Source organism: Meleagris gallopavo, chromosome 1 (genome assembly GCF_000146605.3).
Source record: "Meleagris gallopavo isolate NT-WF06-2002-E0010 breed Aviagen turkey brand Nicholas breeding stock chromosome 1, Turkey_5.1, whole genome shotgun sequence".
In the NCBI taxonomy this organism is placed as follows: domain Eukaryota; kingdom Metazoa; phylum Chordata; class Aves; order Galliformes; family Phasianidae; genus Meleagris; species Meleagris gallopavo.
The window spans coordinates 90,428,855-90,452,840 of record NC_015011.2 but is presented as its reverse complement, the minus strand read 5'-3'; the positions used below and the strand labels follow the sequence as shown (position 1 = coordinate 90,452,840).

Sequence of the window (23,986 nt, the reverse complement as noted above, 5' to 3'; positions counted from 1 at the left end):
GGTGCATTTAATACGCTTTGTATATTTCTTTGCTTTTAAAATAATTTATTGTTTGACCACTTGGTAAACTTAGTCCCCAGTTTAGTATTGCTTTTTTAATACCTTTGTTAATGAATTTCAATTGTTGGACTTTTTAAAAGTTACATGAATTACTTAAGCAACATCCTTAAAGACAGTAAGAAAGTCTTTCATTCATTTTAGATGTATAACCTAGTGTCAGATGCCTTAGTTTTACTCTTGTCCTCTTCAAAGTCAGTATTATCTTGCTATTAATTCCTTGTGCTGATAGTATAAATTCTTTACTTTAAAGATTGCAATGTATATTTATTAAATAATCTGAAGGAATTTAATAACTGAATATAGAAAAGGTTTTGAATAATTTGCAGTTTAAGAAACAGTCCTAAGCTGCTTACATGGTCAGTGGTGATGTAAAGGACAGTGGTTACTTATTAGATAGCACAAATAGTTCAGTAAGTGATATCTATAAAAAAGTCATCATGTACAGACTCTGTCTTATTCTGTTGATTTTTCACACAAGACTAAGTGAACTTGAATTGCAGATAAATATTATGTGTCTGGAAGAGTTGCTACTGCAATGGCAAGGTTCATTATAATGTACTGGATGAAGAGCAAGCTATCAAATACTCTGCAATTCTAATCTCATTTCTGCTTTCGTTAGGATTCTTAGCTTCTCTTCATGCACCTTATACTTTCTCTGTTAGATAACAGTTCTTACAGTAATGTAATTAGAATGATACTTCAGAGTGTGCTACAGCTTTTACGGTTTCCCACTAGTGTGGACATCTTAAATGAAGTTGCTCTCCATCCGACACTGGTTTTTCTCCTCTTGTCTGTGCACTGAAATTTCTTCTGTAGCAGTTGAGATCTATCATATAAAAATCATTCAACTAAATGAATGATGCACTTAAAATCCTTTATGCAGCCCCTTGCTCCCTTTTACTTTTCCCATATAAAACCTGACAAAAGCTACTGTTTAGTCAATATCGGTTTAGGATTGCCTCCAGGCTTTCATTACTCAGGCTTAAACCGACCACCTCATTTTATTCTACTTCTGTATATGTATAAACAGGGAACTTTTCAAGTTTAATTTCTAACAATACATATTTACTTTGTTCCCCTCCTATTCTTCTGGTTTCAGGAGTTCCTAAATGCCCTCTGAGATACCGAAGATAAGTGAGACAAGCTATGAGTAATGAAAAAAAGTTGGATATCCAGGGAGAGAGATTAGGCACTGCTGGTCTTACAGTCTAGCTATAAGCCCTCTTAGTATTTATATCTATGAAAAAGAGTGAAAGGAACTGCAAGTCCTCTCTACTATGCAACAGATGTTGTAGCATATTATCCCTTTCATAAACTTACATAAAATCATATCCCTTACATAAAATCCCCCTGATGCCTTAACAAGTGGGAAGTTGCTTCAAAGCATTCCTAATACAGTGGGTATAAGTTGACCATAATCAGTCTTTTTGTTTTGTGCTAACATAGTGCTTTGAAATAACTGTTTTTCCATGCCCAGTGCATGGATGAACAGGATGAACATCATTTAAATGATGCTCATCCTGCCTGTTGTTGGCTTTTGTTTTGCTAGACTAAAGAGCACTAAGATTTTCTGTACTCTTAGCAGTAAAGTCTTCTAGTAATCTTCCAGCATTGTACTGGTTCCCATCTGTACTCTTTCTAGTTCTAACTCTTTCTTGAATCTGGTAGGCCAGAATTACACGCAGTGTGCTGTGTGGACGTTGCTAAGAGTAATGTATGAGTATTACTCATTTTCTAGGGAAGATTCTCTGTGGTACCAATGGGGGATGTAGTTGCATCTTTCCTCTCTCTAGCCTCTGGCTGTCTCATAGTGGTGGCTTTTTGTCTTCAGACTACTAAAGTCTTTCCTTCATCGTGTCCAGCAGGATAATGTTTTAATCTTTTACCAGAAGGAAGCTTGGAAGTATATGACTGTTCTCAAGGTCCTGCAGTCCTATATTCTTAAAATTACCCAATTTCACGTTCTCAATGCATAGCATGAGTACATTCCTACATTTTGCTCAAAGGTCATTAGCAATACATTGAACAAATTGCCTTCAAGGCCAGTGAGTAACTCCACCAGTATGCTTCCTATTGTCTTACGTTCTCTCTTTTCTCACTTAGTAAACTGTGTTACCTAACAATTCCTTTACTAAATCTCATCTTCTCAGATTTACTTAATTATTGAGTTTCCAATGTGTCATCCCTGTGACATAATTAATGTCATTAATACAGAAGTAGTACAGTAGATTTCATCTCTCTAGAATGTCTAGGAGGTACTGGGGTTTTGTTTTCTTTGTTTGCTTTTTCTGTCCAGAGAAGATGTAAGGTTGTCCTGCAATAATGTAACTTTTCTGAACCTAATTTATGCACATAGTGGCAAAAAATAATTTAATTCTTTTCTGGGACGAAAAAATTTTGAAACAGTGAACAAAAAAAAAAAAAACAATTCAACTACTAAGCCTTCTGCAGTATGTAACATTACTAGTTTTTGTCTGGAGGAAATTTTAGGATTTTTTACTTTTTTTTCCCATACCTAATTGTTTATGTTAACATAACATTATGTAAACAATAAATGTTATGTTAAGAGAAACTTCACAGATGGAGAAATGTGTTAGAAGAAACTGTCTTAGCTTTCCACTGTGAAGTAAAGCTTCCTCCACTGAGAAAGGGAGGTAACCTTCTGAACCTGTCCTCTGAAATCACGAACTTAAACTTCCTCTTAAGGAAAAGAAGTGGCTGATGTACCCTTTTGATACCTCTTTTGACACTATGACTTGAAGTTAAATAAACAGAGAACTTCCTGCTGCTTCCACTTTGCAGGATTTGGACAATTTTTAGTAAGATGGATGTGAATTTCAGATTTATGAACAGGTTTTTTTAAACCAATTTTGCAAATCTAATTTTTCAGAACATTCATTGTTTGATTCCAACTTTTAATGTGTTCAGACAAAGAACTGGGTCTTTTTTTTCTCACTTATACAATGTAAGAATTGATATAAGGGACATGAACTCTTACTGTAGTTCCTTGAACGTCTCGAAACACAATGAGGGTAGTTTGTCTCCAGCTAACCTGCCTGGAAAGACTGTGTGACAGATAGAGAAACACAACCCCTGCACCTACATGAGTGTTTTGAAAAGGGCCTGAAATAATAGCAGCAAAATATGTAGAAATAAAGCAGTCTTTTGTGAGTTGATAAATTGGTTAAGTCAACTGAATATTTATTGGGAATCAGGTTGGAATAGTTTTGATGTAGAAGGATATTCATTGAAAGAAATGAGAATGCGACATCTCTTTTCCTGTAGCATTTCCACAACCTCTGAACATCATTGTAAGGGTGCTGAAGATCAGTGGCTAAAAGAAGCTTCTATTTTGCATTGACTACAGGCTAGTTAATACACATTCTTTTTAATGTATAAGGAATTGCCTAGAGTATTTTTCAAGTTAATAAAAAAAAAAAGCCACATGAAATGATTCTTTGTCTTACAAATATGAGAAGATAAACAGGTTTTGAAGTCTTAAATTAGAACCATGGCATATCTTCATTAAAACTTACTAAGTTTAGCAAATGTAGTTGGAACAGAAGGAGGTAATATGGCTCACCTGAACATTGTACTTTGTAATCTGTGTGAGGCAGAGTGAGGAATCTAAGAAAGATATATAAACCTTATGAGCAGAGAATGATGTTTTTAACTGACTGAGCTTGATTTTCACAAAGTAGACAATACAACTCTTTCAGGGCTGTTTTCTTTCTTAAATGACTTCATTGCTTTTCTCTACACTTGGACAGAAGCTGATCTTTGAGCAGAGGTGAAGTTTGGAAGATTTTAAAGTAGTGAATCAAAATTTGAAACAAATGCAAACATAAAATTGAAATAATAATGCAGCTGCTTCCATTTCTGCTATAATCTATGAAAATTACTGCATTTTATAGGATCTACTTTGTGTACTAATATGTAATCTGAATATTATTTTTGCTGAAATTGAAATAGTCTCATATACTAACACATTGAGCATAAATCTCCTCAATTGGAAGAAGTAGAACACACTTTGTAATGGATGCTAACCTTTTAAAAACATGATATCCAGCATTTTTGAATGACTTCAGTTGTTGTTCCCTTTACTAGATATAATATCAGAGGAACAGCGATAGGTGATAGAATAATGAGGTAATTGATTCTTTTTTCTCCCCCCCCTCTTATTATTTCTGTATAATGGATTTATCAGGTTCTTGTTTTTTGTATCTAACTGGCATTTTAAGAATTGCTATACTTAAAGTGCTATGAATTATATTTAGCTGCATGTATTTGCATGGAAATGGAAAAAAATGGCAGCGTATACATGTAACAACATTAACATTTTTATTGTGTGCTGTAGAAATTAATGGAATTTGTAAAGTGTTAAGTTTGTGAAATACAAATATCTCTTTTGTTAGGCTGCTGAGGAACGTTTAACTTTGCATCTGCTTTGTCTGGCACTAGAGAACACCCCGTTCTGAAAAAAAATACAAGATTTCACATCTTTTTTTTTTCCCCTGAACAAGATGTAATTATCAAAGGTATACTTGATAATGCATATTTATCAAAAAAGTGCTAACTATTTCTAAAAAAAAGTGCTAAATATAATGAGGTTAGATGGAAAAGTCATTTGATCTCATGTTCTTCACTGAAATACTTCAGTGAATTAGTTGTAAGAACATAGAAGGTTTGGAAACTGTTTGGCCATGTGCCATAAGAGGGAGAAATGTTCTAGTGTGATTTAATGCTAAAGCCTCAGGAAATAGAGAAAACGTGGGGAAAAATAAAGCTAAAGATGAAAAATAACATACTGTCCTTGTGTGGCTACAAAAGAAAAGACATAGAATGTTGTTTCGTACAAAACTTAACCTGAGTCCTATATCTTAAATGCTCAGAGGAAAATACCATAGACACATATTCCATTGTCTTATATTTCAAACTTAGCTGTAATCGAAATACATAAATTTAACACAACAGTATCTGTAAGGGTTCAGGAGTCTGTGTTCTTTTTGCTGTATTGTACCTAACACAATAGGTATTCTTTCTGTATTAAACATATTTACCATGGAGTTCTTTAGCTCTTCAGTAATGTCCGGAAGATAGTTTATTTTTTTTTTTTGTCTATAAATGTCATATAAAAATGAGTGATTTATTCAGCATAGAATTTTTTTTCACTATACTTTTCTCTGATTTTAGTTGTTGTTCTTTTGTAACATCAGAATTTCTGAAAAATGAAAATTTAGAAAGGTTTGCATCTAAGGAGAATTGAAATACTGGTTGTGTTAGAGGGCGAGGGAATGACTTATGGAAGGCATTTGGGTAAGCATTTTGTCTTATATAATCAGCAGTAAAATAAATTTTTGCTTTTAGGATGTCAACGGGCTGTTAGCATGACAGTTCTGCTGCTGTTTATGAACCTCCTTAATGCTTGATATTTGACAGCAGTAGTAAATCTCTTTCTGAGTGTCAGAGGCTTCCATAGCACCATGGGCATTTGGTAATTAAAATCAGAAACACAATCAAATATTGATATTCAAGAACAGGATCTGTTTTAATGTAGTTTAAAAATTGGTCACCTTCCTGAGCTAGATTTGACTTTCCTGATGACAGCTTATTTGTACAGAGACATGGTGGGAATTCTTGGGCAAGAACATGGTAGTGGGCAGGTGGATTTGTCTACATGGTCAATGAAGAACTAACCAAAAGACATCAGAGAAACTGCTTCTAATGTAAAAGGAATAAGCCTTAGGTTCCCTGCATTTGATTTAGACAGGAAAAAGTTCAAATGAGAAGATGGCAATAACAACAAAAACAGGCTTCAAACAGCAGAAAAGAAGGAAGCGGTGTTCCTGGAGCAAAACCAGACAATGTTTGGCTGCGTTTTAGTGAATTTGGAAACCTTAAAAGGAAGAGATCCTTAGTACTGGGGGATTCTATGCTGTTTTAGTTGAGTGATCAGAGCTGAGACAAGAAGAATGCAGGAAAGGAAGTGTGCCTGAGCTCCATACCCAGTTGCTACAGCTGGGAGGTGATCACCTTACAATAATGGTGTTGAAAAGAAGCAGGGTTATCAAGGATACCTGATAAACTTTGTGACAGCTACTGCACCTGGGCCTCTAATAGAAAAATGTTTGTAGCTGAATTCCTGTAGATTGTTTGCAGATTCAGCTGATGGTTAATTGTAATGCTAGGTTTTCCTTCTTCTGAGAAGCATAGAAGAGTGACTTTCAAAATAATTTTAACAGATAAGCATAGTTATTTTAAAACATGCTGCAGACTTAGTTAGAAAATCTTGAGTAACGTAGACTAGGAACTAGGGTCCCCAGTTCTCAAAAAATGTATTTTCAAGAGGAATGATGTTTTAATTTTAAGAGAAATAATGTGCTTTAATAATAAGCTACTTATTAGATTGCATATATATATATTTCTGAACTCCTTATTAGATGTCAGAATTCCTAAACATAAAGAGAATGTCCTATGTGACAAAAACTTTTCTTTTGAAAAGTTTCTAGCTTACAAGTTTGCATCTTTTCCATTTTTCTGGCTATATAATTGAAAGAATATTCAATTCTTGAATGCCTATTCAATTCATGTAGGTCCTAATTTAAATGTGCTTTTGATCATTAATATTTATAACAATCAACTTTGGAGACTTGAATCGGGCTGATTGTAAAGGGCTTATCTTTCTGTGCTCATCAAGACTTCACACACCAATGTTATAAGATATTACACAAAGGTAGCACAAGATAAAGCTGAAGTGTTTTTAACCATATACCTTCAGATAAGGTGGTAGTAGTGAATGATTCTGAAATCAGAGCATTATGTACAGTTTAAGGACGTAACTATAAGGACTGCTCTGAAAGTAATGCCTCCTATTTTAATATGTTGGCAAACGATGTCAGAGGCAGACATTAAGGCAGAAGAGACTGAACCTTCCCAACAGCATTCCAGTACATATGGTTGCTGTGTGACAGATGGCAGCAAGGGCCAATCTGACAAAATGGCATCTGACATGTAGGTGTGTATGAAGCAAAGTTGTGTCATTGAATTCCTCCATGCAGTGAATTTCTGCCTGCATCAACATTCATTGACACTTGCTGAACGTTTCTGGCGACCAGACAGTGGGTATGAGCACGGTGAGGTGACGAGTGGTTGATTTCAACAGTGGCAGACAGAGACATCAAAGACAAATCACATTCTGAACAGCCATGCAGTCATTGTCAGTGGCAATGCTGTGGAATATCACAAAGTTTGTGCCAGATGTGTCACACAAATGCTCACACAGGAACAGAAGGAACACTGTATGGAAGTTTGTCAGAACCTATTGAACCAATCTGATGCTGAAGGTGACAGTTTCATGGATTGCATCATTACCATTAATGAGATGTGTTGTCATCACTAGAAACCAGAGTCAAAATAACAGTCCATGGAGTTATGATATGTGAAGAAAAAGCTCAGGACTTAGACCTCAGGTGGTAAAGAGATACACATTTTTGGGGATAGGAAAGGGATGATCCTTTTGGGTTTCCTGGAGACTGGGTAAACCATCCATTCTGACCACCGTGTTGTGCAGCTGACTAAGCTAAGCTGAAGGCTTGTACTTCTGGAATCAGGCCAGAGAAGAGGACAACCTTTTTCTTGCAATAAAATGATTCCAGGCCTCATACCATGGTCTGGGGACCATGGAGCACACTGTCAGTTTCAGCTGGACTGTCCTACCATAGCTGCGTGTAGTCCAGATTTGGCATCTTCTGTCCTCCATCTGTTTGGGCCAATGAAAGATGGACTGTGTAGGCAACGTTTTCCTAACAACAGCATCTTCATAGCAGCTGTGAAACACTGGATCACCTCTGCAAGTGCAGATTTTTATGGGTGTGGCATGCAGGCTCTTGTTCATTGCTGGTGAAAATGCACAGTTAATGGTGATGACTGTGTTGAGAAGTAGTACTTTGTAGCTGCAGAATATTGACACAAAGTGTATAAATTTCAACATCTGTCGATTTATGCTTGGAAGAGTGTGCAGTTTGAAAGAGAAGCAGCAGCTCACAGTCAGGCTTAGGCAAACTTCAGAAGAGAGAAGAATTGCACAGCACCCTTCGCTACCTCCTGATGCTCTATATCATTAGGCTACTGCCTAGCTTTATGTTGCAATAGAACAGGAATTGCTTATCACAAATAGAAATTAAAAACCCAAGACAAATAGGCTTTTGTTTTCTTAGTGGTGTTTGTTAGTGTGCCTTAGAAAATCTGAGATTAAGTTGTGCTCATATTTATCTTTCATGGAGAAGACTTGCCTCTGCCAAGCTCCTGCTTGTAGCAGCATGTTACTGGAATGCGTGATAACTGTCTCACAGTTATAGCCACATGTGCCTGGCTGCAGTCTCCATGCTGAAGATAGTCATTGACTGTGTAAGATAACTTAAGTATGAGTCCATTTTTGCCTTTTAAAATAAAACCTTAAACTCAGAACTGAACTTAAAGGAAAGGCACTGTTTTTGTCAAAAATGGCTTTTTGTTTCTGCTTTTATTTTAAAAATACATGATTCTGAAGAGCCTTGACATTTTTTGTAACGGGCTGCGTTAGGGGAATTTAGATGGGGACGTGAATTTTCATAGGAATGCTAAGACAAAAGAAAACATATCAAGGAACACTAGTTAGGTATTTAACACTATCTTCTGATCTCAGAACTTCTTAGATGCAATCTAGCAAGGATCTCTTTTGAAAGAGATGGATAAATTTCCTGCTTTGTCAAACCTAACGATGTTTAACTTTTCAACTTCTCTGCTGCTCATCTTTTTATTAACTAATTAATACAGATAAATACACCACATTCAAAAATCCAAATGAGCATCACGGTAAGCAGTAGACGTAAGGCTAGGAGGCATGGTTTTGAAATCAGAAAGGGTCTTACTGTGATGAGTAGCTGTGCTGTTTCTGAAGCCTTGTGGTCGTTGATGTGGTTGATAACAATTGTTATTTCCTTTAATTTCTCTCAGAAACAACTTCCTTTTAAACACAGGTACAAAGCTAAATGTCTGTGAATAATTGTTTAAGATTTCTGCAAGTAATTTATGTAGTTTATCAGGTGCCGCTCATCTTTTCCATCACACAGAATAATTAACAATCACAGCATACTTATTTAGTATTTGTGTATGAAGGTGGAACTAGAGAACTGCACAGATATGAAATTGGAGGAGGTAGAAAACTCTCACAAAGCAAACAGAAGTAGTCCATTTTATGAAATTTTTCCAGACAAATTTTCCAGTAGATGCATTAGCTCACTGCTGAGTGGATCTGTTGACTAATACTTACAAATCTCCTCTAATTTCTATTAAAAAAAAAAGTATTAAAATATCCTCTGAAGGTTTAGCCACATCAGAAGACTTGTCTTAGTTTGACAGTTTTCTATAAATGCATGTATATTCTGTATTGATCATTTAGATTAATTTTCATCTTTGTCTAGCTGTAGGATAACAATTCATCTTAATTTTATTGTCCAACTTCCTCCTGTGACAAAAATGAAACAAAAGTGTGCAGACCATTATTAGAGAGAATTATGAGATTTTCTGGGAAAGACTCCTGTTGCAGGAATCCAGAATCAGCATTTAAAACACCACCACATCACTTATGGCCTAATTCAGGCTACTAGCCTTCGCACAGCAGCATACCAAGGTTTCACATGTGTTCATTTCTGGATCAATTTAGTTTTCAGGATCCTATATATTTCTATGGTTTGATTCCTTACTTTCTGCTAAAATCTGTACCTGCTTCTCCCAGAGGAATGATGTTCTCATTGGAATATGTTCAGGACCTCAAAGCTAATAGCAACCCCGATAAAGAATGAAAGAAGAGCTAGGTGCATGTAGTTAGTTTGGTTATAACTGGAATTGTAGGGATCTACAAACTTAGGGCTAAAGAGGAGAAACATTGCACCAGGGTCTTTTCAGATCTTTATCAAGATGTAGTTTCCTGGAACTAAACAGTCACAAAACTGAATATATCATTTGGCTTATTTGTCTTTGTTATTCCAGGAAGACTGCTAACATAGAGACAGTTTCTATTGTAAATTATTTCAAATCATTTCCAGCCTCAGTAGGACCATTTTTAAAAGATGTTTAAGCCTTGAGCCTTATCATAAGGAAATAACAAAGAAAAGTATATTTTATGAAATTTGAGAGGAAAAAAAACAACATGAAAGCCCACAAACAAATCACACTGGAAGGCACACTAGATCCTTAATTACTTTCTGTGTTTTTAAATGTCTGTATTATCATAGATCTTTCACTTTGGAGTTTTGCTACCTCGTTGTGTTTGGAGGTTATCTCTAGCACTTCATAAAAAAAGCACGTGAATTTTGCCAGCACCTGATGTTTGTACTTCAGAGAGGCAATGAAATGTTGCATCACTTGACAGTCCACTGTCTTGCATGCTGTTCTTGCTCTAAGTCAGGATGGATATCTTTAAAAGTCTGCAGTTTTACATTTGGAATAGCGTCGGTGTTTGTACCAAACTTATGGAGAGTGTGTTTGAGTGCCTAATTATTATCTTATAGCCCTGTTTTGCTAGCCAATTTCAATGTTTGGAAATGGTCTTTCAGTACTGTTCTCTTTGTGTGCTATTTGTAGACGATCCGCTGTTGCCCGCATTCAGGAGCTCTTCAGAAGGAGGAAAGAAAGGAAAGAAATGGAAGAGTTGGAGACTTTGAACATCAGACGTCCTTTAATAAAGATGGTTTATAAAGGTCATCGGAACTCCCGAACAATGGTACAAATGCTTTGTTTGCTTCTGGAGCCACAGGTTTTTGTATGGAGTGAATTAGTGTGGGTGCCACATTGATAAGCTTTCCAAAAAGGGTTTTGTAAGCACTTCCACTTGTATATTCAGTCGGAAGTCGTATGTATAATTTGCTCTAAATGAAAATTACGATCGGCATGGTTTGCATGGCACCATGGTAGACAATCAGGTTTTCAGCAGTTTGATTTTCTCCTTACATTTTGTTGAAATTTTGGGTATTTATCTGTCAGCTTAAGTGGTATAAAATGTGACCACTTTCAAAATTATTATTGGATCCTCGCTGCCCCTTCCAAGCTCTTTAAAGGGAAATTAATGATTAAATTTTGAAGAGCTTGGAAGGGAGAGTGATAATTCAATAATTTTTAAGAACTTGGAAAGTAAAAGCAAGGATTCAATAATAATTTTAAAGAGATTGGACATATTTTAATTTAAAAAGTGAAATACTGCTAGTTATTAATCTTACTATCAATACTAAATGCCCTGCCTTTTTCATATCAAGTGTGTATTTTGAGGGAAAGTACAGCTACTGTTTTTAAAAAACAATAGCATGCATGAAAAACAAATGCTGTCTTCCTTGCTGTTTGTTTTTTTCTTTTTTTTTTTGTCTTTTTACAGTACTTGGAAGATGTTAAGTTTTCAATGCTAGGTGATGCTTTGTAGAAGTAGTAAATGTCTTGTTTTGAAGATGATCTGAGGAGTAGTCCCTCTTCCTCCAAGAGCAGTTTTCTAGAGTTTAAATGAAAGGCCTTGATTACACTGGGGGGAAATTGCTCCAGTAAGTGTATATTTTAGTAAGCATAAAACAATAAAGCCTAGAATAAATTTGATTAATGGCAAGATCTTGCACTGTTTCACAAAATAAATTTAATTACTCAAAAATGCATTAGTTTAAAAGTCATATTATCGAGCACTTAGTTCAGAGATATTAAGACTAAGCTTTCCTAAGTGGTCTTAATTTAGTCTCCATCTGTGTATGTGTTGTTGCACAGATTATTCCATGCATGTTGTTATTTAGCTTCTGTAGAATTTGGTTTGGTGTTTTAGCTTCAGTTTTACACGAGCACCTCTGACAAGGCATGCATATGGTAGAAGACTGGCATGTTTGTTTCTGTGGTGGCAAGCATCATTTTAAATTTTCTTTTTTCTGATGGACTCCATCGTGCAGGAAGAAAGCTGGTTTCCATTTCAAATTGGTGATGGAGACAGTTTAAAGAACACGCTCTCTACACCCTTTCTTTGTTTCCTATACACTTGAGCTACCCAGGGATAAAATTGTCTTGTCAATTACATACATCTGTTATTTTGATCATACGTATGTAAGAGAAATGAACTAAAGTCAGGCGTGCAGATTGGTTAATTTGGGTGCTTTCTGACTTTTGAGAGTTTAATTTGGCAATCTTACAAAAAATTGTAATGATCATATTTTGTGTAATTCCTATATTTGTTAGAAAGCAAGGTATTTGAAAAGAACAATAGCAGCAGTGTGTGTGATGGTAAGGGGTTAAGGGGTGGGATTTCTTATTTCTTTCTGCCAGTTCAGGGAAAGAATGATCTTATGATCCTAAAGTCCTTTCTCTTCAGAACTTGTCTTTGTCCCTCCAGTTCTGTTTCTCTGCTCTCTTTCTTACTAATTTTCTCTTCTGTCCTAGTCATCTCTTTTTGTATATTTGCCATTCTTCCTTTCATTATACTCACCCCAAGTCCCAGATTCCCATTTTAAAAAGTTAAGTTGAAAGAAATTCTGTTCTTCAGTAGAGCATATTTATGTAACCAAGAAGCAGATGATAAATTATGTATGCATGCAGCAAAAGTTTGAAAACATAAAATATTTTGTGAATTTGAAATCTGTTGCTTTATGTGATGCTAAAATTAAGTCATTTGAAAATTAGAAATATAAAATAAGCAGATGCTTAAGAGAATACAAAGAAAGCAGGAATGACTGAGAATAAAATAAGGTTATTTATGATTATGGATGTTTTGGATGCACTTGTATGTAACAAAACAATAAAAAGATGAGACCTATAAGACAAAAACTGCAGAAAGATGAAAATATTGGAAATGTGTCCTAGACTACAGATTCCAGACATGCCATTTTCTTGGCTTATTTTTAGCTATAAAGATGACTGTATCATAGGAACATAGTCTTATAGACAGACCTAGCAAGATCCAAAGGCTGAAATTTGATAGTGGATGTATGTAATGCTGGAAGTACGGTGCATATTTTTAACAGTGGTAATGGTTCAGCTTACTTAGTAAGATTCTTTATCATGGCTTTTTTTAAATCAACATAGCTGGAGCAAGGCACAGAACAAGGCTGTGTGTCTGTCCTTTTCTCCAGTGCATTTCTCTGAAAAAGCTGTGCAAAAGGAAAGGATGAAGGCGCTGCCTACTGGAGAGCTTCAATGTGATGTGTTACGTGGAACACAATTCCATATAGGATTCTTTTTAAATAGTCTTTTGCCCTCTTTCATACTTAGGTTTCTATCTCTTTTGTATGAGATTTCTTAATTTTTACTATTTAAGAATATGATTTTATGCTGTACTTCAAGCATTGGACATCATCTGTGTGGGCTCTGAAAGCTGCTCTATGGGAAATTTCTGTTCATGTATCTCCTCCCAGGGTATGTCAATTCAAAAAAATTAATACACTTTAAGCTTCAGAACTATTCAAAGTGTAATCTTTTGTATAGGTTTACATTTGAAAATTGCAGCCCAAATATCAGATTAGTGTGAAGCTTTCAGCTCTTGCATTGTGACTGAGTTTGACTACTCTTGAACAACAACCATCCTTTCTCCCTCTGCCATCCCATCTAAACTCTTATTCTTTGGATGACTTGGAAGATGGCAAGTGAGAAAGATAATGCCATCTAACCTGTCCTTCAGATAGTTTAACAATGGTTACTATGACATCCTAGTTTGTGTAAAATCAGAAGATTACAGATTCATTTCTCAAGATTACAACCATTAGTGAAGGAAGTGACCCGTTCTTGTTTGCTCGTAGTTGATGTCATTTGGATTACAGATGTTTAGACAGTGAAGGCGAGAGAGAAAGGCCTTGGCACAGAAAGATTATTCTGCATTTAACAAGCATAGTTGTTTCTTGAAAATTATTCTAAGTTTCTATTTTGGGGGTTCAGATGTTAAATAAGCCATGTTCTTTTAGCTATAGTCATAAGAGTATTGTGAATGTTACAGGTGTGTAGTAATAACAGCATTGCATTTCAAGGAAATGCACATCTGATGCATCTGAGGAGGCCATTTGTTCCTGGCCTGCAATTTCTCTTGTTTACACAGCCGTTTTCACTGCAACATTACTGTTTCATAGGGCTACTTCAGCTACATTAGTTCCAGAACTCATAATTAATAAATAATTTAATAATTACTATACAAGTAATTATTTACAAACAGTATTTTAAAAATAAAAATATTAGTCTAACATAAACAGTCACGTGAATCAATATAAACTAAATATAATATAACTGGTATGTATAAAAAATTATTAGATGGTATATTATTTTGTAATCTGATAACCATGCTACGTTTTCAGGGAAGGGATGGGGACAAAGAAGAGAATAATAGAATCATAGAATGGCCTGGGTTGAAAAGGACCACAATAATCATTGAGTTTCAACCGCCTGCTATGTGCAGGGTCACCAACCACCAGACAGGCTGCCCAGAGCCACATCCAGCCTGGCTTTGAAGGTGGTTCAGATTTGTCTTCTCACTTGTCTCCCAGGAAATTTTGCAAGTCAAAAACGAGCTAAGTTAGTTATCTTGTCACTGACTGTATTTGCTCTTAATTCTCAGAACCAAGGAGAGGACAGCCTAGCCATTTCAAAAGGAAAGATGGTGACCTCAATAGAAAGACGTCACGGCATTGTTAGCAAATCATATCCAGAAGAACAACGTTGATGAGATTAAGAATATTTATGGAATTTGACATACAAATACCTCCTGAATTATAGCATTTCACATCAGGAAAAAGAGAAGTGGAAGATATAGTACATCACTGCATAGTATTCTAGGTATAGCATACGTAGGCACGTTTAGCTGATTGAAGCTCTGCAACAAACTGTATAGTTACAGTGAGAAGTGTCTGGCTTCCTGGAAGTCTTCTTTTGAGTCTGGCCTTGACTCTATCTACAGTATACTTCAGTGAGTGGCACATTCAGCCTAACTGTGTTTATTTACTTTATTTACAAACTGTGACACTTTGAGTCACAATGCAGTGTTTTTTTAATCTGTTCCTAGTTTTTTCTGATTTTTTAGGAATTCCTGAGTAAGTTTTGCATATTTCAAGTAAGGTTATCAGTCTTATTGTCAGAGGTGCAGAATTTCTTCCTTCAAATATATAGTTTTCCAACAAGCACATAAAAAATCCTTCCTGACTGTTTTAACTACAGGCAATTATTACTGAGGCTCAAACTAACTGTTATCAATAAAGCTGTAGAGGAGTTTTCTGTAGGCTTTTGAAAACAAAGATGATCCAATTATTATTTTTTACAAGTAAGTGATTTAAAAATGAATAAAGTTTGCGTGATATTAATCCAGCCACTGCAAAGTAAAACGCCCTAAATTGGTCCAAAATGCTAGAATGACCTTCAGTACAAACTGCAGGTCCTCTCTGAATATGCCACCTATAAATTTATATACAGCAAGGTGTGTGTTTAAATTTTTTTAAAAATAAAATAAATTTGGATATTATTACAAGCACTTTTCACTTATAGTGTGCGAGAACTCCTGATATCTGACAAATGTTAGTCATACAACTTCAGAGATTTCACAAGGACGTCTGCATACCGTAACAAAACAACTGTAGGAGCAACCATAAGGAACAGAATTCCTCATCCCCATGTTTTAAAAAAAAAATAGTAAAAAAAGTGAGACTATGATATTACAGGTTTCACTTGAAGGGAGAGCTGCTTCTACTTTCAACTACTTAAGTAGACTCGCTTCCCAAAAAGTGATTCATGCACCCATCTCATCACTCTGCAAAGTAACAAATCTGCTGTTGCACTCTGTAGACCTTCAGCTATAACATAGTATCTCTTATTTATTTCCAGTCTGCTGAGTCTGTCCCAACTCCTCTCCTTTATTAGTTAGCAGCCCGTTTGCTCTGGAGATCTGTAACCTTCCAAGTTTTCTTTTTTTGATTGTTTTTCTCTAAATGTTTCATTTAAATTTCCATAGGTGCTTTTTCTGCATTAGCAGAGCTCTAAATTCAGATGCAGTGGTACTGTAGAAATGGGATTATACTCTTCGATGTGTTTCTAAAGCTGGTCTTATAAAGTAATCGTGCTTGTTTTTTGTTACAGATAAAGGAAGCCAATTTTTGGGGATCTAACTTTGTCATGAGTGGTTCAGACTGTGGCCATATTTTTATATGGGATCGCCATACTGCTGAACATCTCATGCTGCTGGAAGCTGATAATCATGTGGTAAACTGTCTTCAGCCTCATCCATTTGACCCAAGTAAGATAGTAACTTTCCACAGACTATGTATTCAAGTTATCTGTATTAAGTTTCTCAAAACTCGGTCTTTAATTCTTTATGTAATACTGTGTGTTAATGATAGATTTTCATGAAATTCTTGTTCATTTTTCCCAGTGTAGGTTAGATAATACTGCTTTTAATTTGGTCTTGGGTTAATGACTTGGCCTCATTCAGTAACTTACTGGAATGAAAACATTACTGACATAGTATATTTAGAAAGCTGAGGTGGAGTAAAAAGAACCTTCATCTCTTGTTTCCCCTCCCAGTGCATTGTTTTCCATGATGCTATTGAGTGAATATGGGGGTCACTGAAATGTTGCCAGCACTCTAGGACACGATACTTGAATCTGGTCTCTACTTGTTCTGTTTGATAATTGAGTGAAATGCATTCGAACTCAGTGGCATTGTGAGATTAGAACAAACAAAATTCATAGGAATTCTGTCAGTTTGTATTTAGGGGGAAATATTTATAGAAAAGATGAACCAAAGTAGCAGAAGGAATCAGATGTCATCTGACACATGGATGAAAAATCTGAGCCATTCTGCAACTTCTGACACAGCCAAAGAAAGCATTTGTGTTATTTTTCTTCATAGCCTACATGGCTGTAGAAAAATAGTCAAGTATAAATACATAAAGTTAAAATAGTAGCAGAAGAGCTTGGATTTTTTTCTGATGAATCCCACTGGATTGTAGGATTGTTAATCTTATACAGATTTCCAGTTACTGAGATCTTTCTGTGGAATTTTATTCTCATAGAGTTTTTGTACTGTGATCTGGAAGATGTAATACAATGTTGTTTTGCATATTACAGAAGTGTTCATAAGAGTATCCATTGCTTTTGTATATTTGAATACCAAAGACATTTACACGAAGGACGCTGAAACTTTCAAATGTACTTTCATATTTGGTATTATCTTGCTTCTGTCTAATGACATATTTCATTGATGATTATTATTACTTACTTATAGTTCTGGCCTCTTCGGGAATTGACTATGATATAAAAATCTGGTCACCACTGGAAGAATCCAGGATTTTTAACAGGAAACTTGCAGATGAGGTAAGAATCTTCCCTCCATTTCTCATTTATGTTGCATCTTCCCATTCTACAGAAGTCCTTGCTGCAAATTACAGATACTGAATTAGCAGAATTATCTAATGTTAAAAAAAAAAAAAAATACAAATGAAAAACTGTTCTTTATGGCAGCTAACTTTCGTATCGGCATACAGATTCACTTTGTATTTCATTAACACTCCTGGAAAGTATATGATAGAATATAAAAATATAATAAATCATGTACGAGAAAAGCTGGAAAAAGTATGAACAGTCAAATAGAGAAGGAAAACACAGGAATTAGAAATGAAGGCACCAATTGTTTATAAACAAACTAACTGAAGGAAACAGTGGTATACAGAAGAGCAAGGAGTGGAAAAATCAATCCTATTTAATATTCTATGACATTAAAAGGAGTCAAATTAAGAGTGCAAATCAGGAACTTTATGGAATAGCATGATTTATTAAAATGTTGGGGTTTTTTTTAGCACAATCTCTTGGACAGAAGGGTTATACTAGCCCGTATTTGTTTTTATTTTGCTCTATTAGTGCCATATCTATTTAAAAACAAAACAATGAGAAACAACAGCACAGCAGCACATCAATCCTTAGGTACGACCCCTTTACAAACAGGCAACCATCCCTGTGTGAGTTTTGAACCTTACTTTAGAAAAGTAGCACTGGATGATGAGATACCTAAGCGTTGATTGTGTGATAGTTTAAGTGGTGAAATATTTGAGAGTCTTCAGAGTTTATAAGTATCTGTTGCTAAACATAAACGTGTGCTAAAAGTAGTTACTGTATTGATACTTGTGAAAGAAGGAAAAAAAGAAATGGCAATGCTGTCTTCTGAGTTTGTTTTTTTTGGGAGTGGTCACCTGTACAGAACTGACTGGTAAGCAGATGGTGGCAGCGAGAAGGAGGTCTCTGACTCCTCTGGGAGGACATCACTGCTGACAGTTGCAAGAACATTTTCCTTAGAAGAGGGGCAGGCTTAAGAAGGAGTCTCGGGGGAAAAAAAGAGAAATGTGTTATTTACCTGCCTTACAGCAACTGTTCTGCAAGGAAGGACTGAATAATGGTCCAGAGTTCTCCCCATAGAGAAATTTGCATGCTTTGAGATAAGGGAAAACATGATCTGAGAGATGGGTGAATTAGAATCTAGTGGCAAAGCAGTAGGGATGGTAGGGATCTACCTTGAGCAAGAAAGGAGGCAGAAGAAGCAAAGATTAGTGGAGTTTTTTTTCCCTTGAAACCAAGAGTAGGAGATGGCTATTTCAAGTTACTAGAAAGCTGTAGATCTGTTCAGAAAGAATCATGGAGCTGAAGAATGTTCCTGAACTGGAATAGAATAATGGCTTGTGTTCCTTGGATTTTTGCCAGAAATTTCAAGCAGCACGAAGGTAGGAGTTCGGGGTAACCTCATCTCTTTTCCTTCCCACATTCTTGGCCAGTGCTGGTGCTGGAACTTTGTTTTCTGCAATAGTTGCCATCTGTAACAGCACTTTCTTCAGTCCTCCCTGTTTCGTGCAAGATCTCATTTCTGTAAGTTTTTCTTAGCTGCCTGTCTGAATATCTGTTATGGGCATCAGCAACAGAGTGATGATCTCACTAGAACACTCTTTAGGTAGACTTTTAGGTATCTGTAGGCAGAGTCCACTGTCTTACTTTTCTTACCACATACAATTGGTATAACAATATTTGTTAGTAATTATTAAAATAATTCTCACTTAATGGATACTGTAAATGTGTAGAAACTTTGTATCATCAAACTAATATTGATACAATTTTGTTTATATGTATTTCTATACTTTTTTTTCTCCTTCACTGCTTTTAGGTTATAACACGTAATGAGTTAATGCTGGAAGAAACCAGAAACACTATCACTGTTCCGGCATCTTTTATGTTACGAATGTTGGCATCTTTGAATCACATAAGAGCAGGTGAGAGACTTCTTTAGGATTTGACCACCACATTGATCTATGAAAAAGCAGGTGGGTTGGGGAACCATCAAGATCTTCAGTTTTATCTGCCTACATCTGAGGTCCATGAAAAGGTTAAAGGGCTCTTCATTGTTGTCTTAATAGAAGTGCTATGGAATTGCACCTCCTTCTGAGGTGTGAGACTTGCAACATTTTGCAGCTGTTTTTTTTTCTTTTGTCTGTTTGTTTCTTTAACCTCAAAGAGCAAGAAAATGGCACAATATATTTTAAATGTTACCATACTGTCCACCCTGGAATAGTGGGAAACATGACCATGGAGGATAAGGAAAAAGCTGAGGTTCTTAATGCCTTCTTTACATCTATATTTAATAGTCAGACCAGTTATCCTCAGGTTACTCAGACTTGGAAGTCTGGGATGGGGAGCAGTTAGGGACCTTGTACTCCACCTGAACTGTCACAGGTCTGTGAAATTGGATGGGATCCACCTGATGGTGCTGAGGAAGCTGGCAGACATGATTGTCAAGCAGCTTTCCACCATCTGTCAGCATTCCAGGTCAACTGGAGAGGTCCCAGAGGGCTGGAGGCTTCCTAGTGTGATGTACAGCTATAAGAAGGATCACAGGGGGGATCTAGGGAACTACAGGCCTGTCAGCCTGACCTGGGTTATGGAACAGATCATCCTGAGCATAATCACATGGCATGGGCATGTGTAGGACAACTGGGGAATCAGGCCCAGCCAGCATGGGTTCATGAAAGGCAGGTCCTGCTTGACCAACCTGATCTCCTTCTGTAACAAGATGATCAGCCTGGTAGATGAGGGAAAGGCTGTTAATGTAGTCTACCTAGACTTCAGCAAAGCCTTTGACACTGCCTCTCACAGTATTTTTCTGGAGAAGCTGGGCACCTGTCGCCTAGACGTGCCTAGACTCTCATTGCTGAGTAAAGAGCTGGCTGGAGGGCTAAATGGAGTTAAATCCAGTTGGTGCACAGTCACCAATGGTGTTCCCCAGGGTTTGGTACTGGGGCTGGTCCTGTTTGATATCTGTATTGATGAATTGAATGAGGGAATTGAGTGCACCTTCATTAAGGTTGCAGATGACATCAAGTTATGGGGAAGTGTTGATCTCTGCAAGAAAGCTCTTCAAAGAGCTCTGGACAGGTTGGATCACAGGGCTGAGGCCAATGGGATGAAGTTTAACAAGACCAAGTGCCGGGTCCTGCACTTTGATCACAACTCCATGCAACGGTACAGGCTTGGGGCGGAATGGCTGTAAAGCTGCACAGAGGAAAAGGGTCTGAGGGTGTAGGTCAATGCTCAGCTGAACATGAGCCAGCAGTCTGCCCTGGTGGCCAAGAATGCCAGTGGCATCCTGGCTTGTATCAGAAATAGCGTTGCCAGCAGGAGCAGGGAGATGATTGTTCCTTTACTTGGCTCCGTTGAGACCACACCTTGGTACTGTGTTCAGCTTTGAGCTGCTCACTACAAGAAAGACATTGAAGCTCTGGAGCATGTCCAGAGAAGGACAACAAAGCTGTGAAGGGTCTGGAGCACAGGTCTTATGAGGAGTGGCTGAAGGAGCTGGGATTGTTCAGTCTGGAGAAGAGGAGGCTCAGGGGAGACCTTATCACTCTACAGCTGCCTGAAAAGAAGTTGTGGTGAGGTGGGGGTTGGCCTCTTCTCTCAGGTAACAGCACTAGGATGAGAGGGAATGGTCTCAAGTTGCACCAGAGAGGTTCAAGTTGGATGTTAGGAAGAATTTATCCTCAGAAGGAGTGGTGAAGTATTGGAGCAGGCTGCCCAGGGAAGTGGTGAAGTCACCATACCTGGAAGTATTTAAGGAAAGGGTAGATGTAATACTTACGGCCATGATTCAGTGGGCTATATTGGTGGTAGGCGAATAGTTAGACTAGGTTATCTTAAAGGTCTTTTCTAACTGTAATGATTCTATGGTACTGAGAAGGAGGCAGGGATGGGAGGTTTTGGGAGGCTGGTATTACACATGGGGTAGAAAACTAGCGGAAGTGTAGATGAAGGTGGCAGATGCATTAGATATTGAAAATGGGGAGGATGTCCAGCACTGGCTGAGCAGAGTAGTGGCCTTGTATTGATGAAGCAGGAGGGAAACTCTGCCTGGAAGCAATTGCTGCTCCTCTTTCACCTCCTACTTATCTATGTGGATAGGACAGCCAGGAAAAGAAGAGGAAAGCCACTGTATCCAGGCCAGTGGTATGCTTTAGCTTTGCTGTGTTTTTGCTTTTTGGGTTTGTTTGTTTTGTTGTTGGTTTTTGGTTGTATTATTTATTTACTTATTTATTACAATTTCATTTATTTTATTTGTGTTATTGTTGAGTGAGGTTTTTCTTAACCTGGTGGTGCACGTTCTTTGAGTGATTCATATTGAGCCAATATTGTTCCTACGCACAGTTCTGTGTCTGCCAGTCTTTAAACATTTACATCAAAAAGTAGGGTTTTTTTGACATATACAGAGACAGATAGCAATTGTGCAGTTTCCTGGAGTATACAAATTTCTAATTGTAGCTTCTCAGAACAATATCCTCAATCCCTTGGACTCACCATGTCTTTTTTAATATAATGCTTTCATTCATCCTTTCTGTGCTGACAGCCAGTCAGCACCTACTAGGTTTCTCATTTTGTACACAAAATTCACTTTTTGCTGTCACTGTTGTTTCTCATTACAGCGTTGTCTGCCCAATCCCTGCTGTCAGTCCATTTTCAGCTTCTTTCATGGTTCTATTACTGTGTAACGCACAGCCACTCTGCATTGTATAGTAGCCCAGAGAGATACTACATTGTCAATACCCCCAAAATTTGGAAGTTCTCTTTACTGAATCTTCTCTGTGCCTTACAGACCGATTGGAAGGCGACAGATCAGAAGGATCTGGTCAGGAGAATGAAAATGAAGATGAAGAATAACCGGCAGTTGTGTGCAAGCACCTAGATGTTAATGGAATTTGTACAAGACATTAATTATATTTTTCCTTACAGAGCTTTAGTGCAATTCTAAGATATTGCTTTTGGATAACCTAACCTTCTGTTTTTGAATGACTGTGTGCATGACTTTGAGAGAGTGTGCAAGTAAAATAAGCAAAAATGTTTTTAAAATGTTTTGCCATGTATGAGGGGTGCTAGGAGATGCAAAGTGCAATATTTTCCTTAACCTGCAAATGTGGGAGCTTGGATCAATGTTTTAAAGTAACTTTCATTATAGTAAAAACGTTGGTTCAAATAAATTTCTATACCTGCTGTTTGCATGTTCGTTGCTTTCTAATTAAAAAGATTTGGTTGTTTTAAGTAGTTTCTTGTTTTCTCTTTGTGCAGCCATTGATTTATCACCTTGTCCCTCTATCCCCGTTTCTGCTTTCATTTGCATTTTTTCCTACAATGTTTGTGAAGTGACAAATGCAATTATTTCTTGTAGTGAACAAAGCAGGTGACTTTGAGACACTGTGCCTCTTGGTTCTTGGATTTCCATGGATGTAACCCACACATACTTGCACAGCATTGTCTGTCAGTGCTATTATAGTGCCACTTTCTATGCTTCATGCTTGAATCTACAGTGCTGGTGAAGTAGTTCTGTTTCACCAGTAGATCTGTGATGCCAGCTCTTTGCAGCAGCAGCAGATATAGCTTAGTTTCCATTAGATTTAGAACAGAGAAAATGTACTGTATGTGTACTAAGGGAGTGTGAATTAGAAAATTCCTGTGCATTGCTTCCTGGGAGTAGTTACTTGGAAAGGAAGGCTGTTCAGTCTGAGGGTAACAGGCTGTATTCATTCTCCTTATGCTGTTGGATGGCAGTGGAAAAGAGGAAGTGAAGGAAGACAAAAGAACATGGAACAGAGCAGCTTTGCTCAGTGGCTGTTGTTGCCAAGGATGCAGATGCCAAAAAGCTCCATCGCGAATGAGAAAATGTCAGGAACTGTAAATCAGATGGATGAGGGTACCTGAGTGGGAGGCTCCACACCCCAACCCTTGCAGGGACCTGATTCCTGTTACAACACAGGCATGCTAAAAAGGCTTGGAGAAGGGATATGAATCACAGAAATACAGGGAGAAGAGAAACCTAGGACTTTGAGGAGATGGAAGGGAAGCAGGAATTATATGGAACCCAAGTGCCAATAAGAGGGCAAAGGAAGAATGGAGAGGAAGAAAAGAGTGAGGAGATGGATAGGGATTTTTATTTTAATTTTTTAAATTTTTTAAAAGTTAAATGGTTGAGAAGAAAAATTGGGCAGGAGAACATGGGGATTTGTAAGCAAGAGCAAAGTATAAAGGCTTCAAAAGCAGTCCAGCAAAGAGAATTTAGGAAGGAGAAAATAATTGTAGGGAAGAAAAAGTTTTGGAGACAGAAGGTGCTGAGAGCATTGGATGTTTTGGAACACTGCACAGCTGTGGAAAATGGGAAACTTCCTACCCAAAGGATGGAAACTGGTAAGATTTTGAGAATGTATCTGCCGCAAGCAAGGCATGGTGTGAGAAGTCAAGCTAAGTTCTTTAAGCTATGGAGTGAAAGTAACTCTGATATGGGTATTTCCCTTGAATTTTTAATACTCCTTCCATTAAGTTTGAAGAACTATGTAGTAAATATATGTGGTAAACCTGATGTGATTGTTATTTGGGTTTT

At 37.0% G+C, this 23,986-nt stretch overlaps 1 protein-coding gene across 1 annotated transcript in view; it reads left to right on the top strand.

Annotated features, from left to right (window-relative positions):
• LOC100539280 (DDB1- and CUL4-associated factor 6-like) overlaps nucleotides 1–22,653 on the top strand; it is a 35,659-nt gene extending 13,006 nt beyond the window's left edge. The window contains exons 7-12 of the mRNA XM_031556546.1: nucleotides 4,168–4,209; nucleotides 10,684–10,822; nucleotides 16,168–16,324; nucleotides 17,315–17,403; nucleotides 19,235–19,340; nucleotides 22,211–22,653. Coding sequence (XP_031412406.1) covers nucleotides 4,168–4,209; nucleotides 10,684–10,822; nucleotides 16,168–16,324; nucleotides 17,315–17,403; nucleotides 19,235–19,340; nucleotides 22,211–22,275 — 598 coding nt within the window. The 3' untranslated portion in view covers nucleotides 22,276–22,653. The remainder of the gene's footprint in view (nucleotides 1–4,167; nucleotides 4,210–10,683; nucleotides 10,823–16,167; nucleotides 16,325–17,314; nucleotides 17,404–19,234; nucleotides 19,341–22,210) is intronic.
• The last annotated feature ends 1,333 nt before the right edge of the window (nucleotides 22,654–23,986 follow it).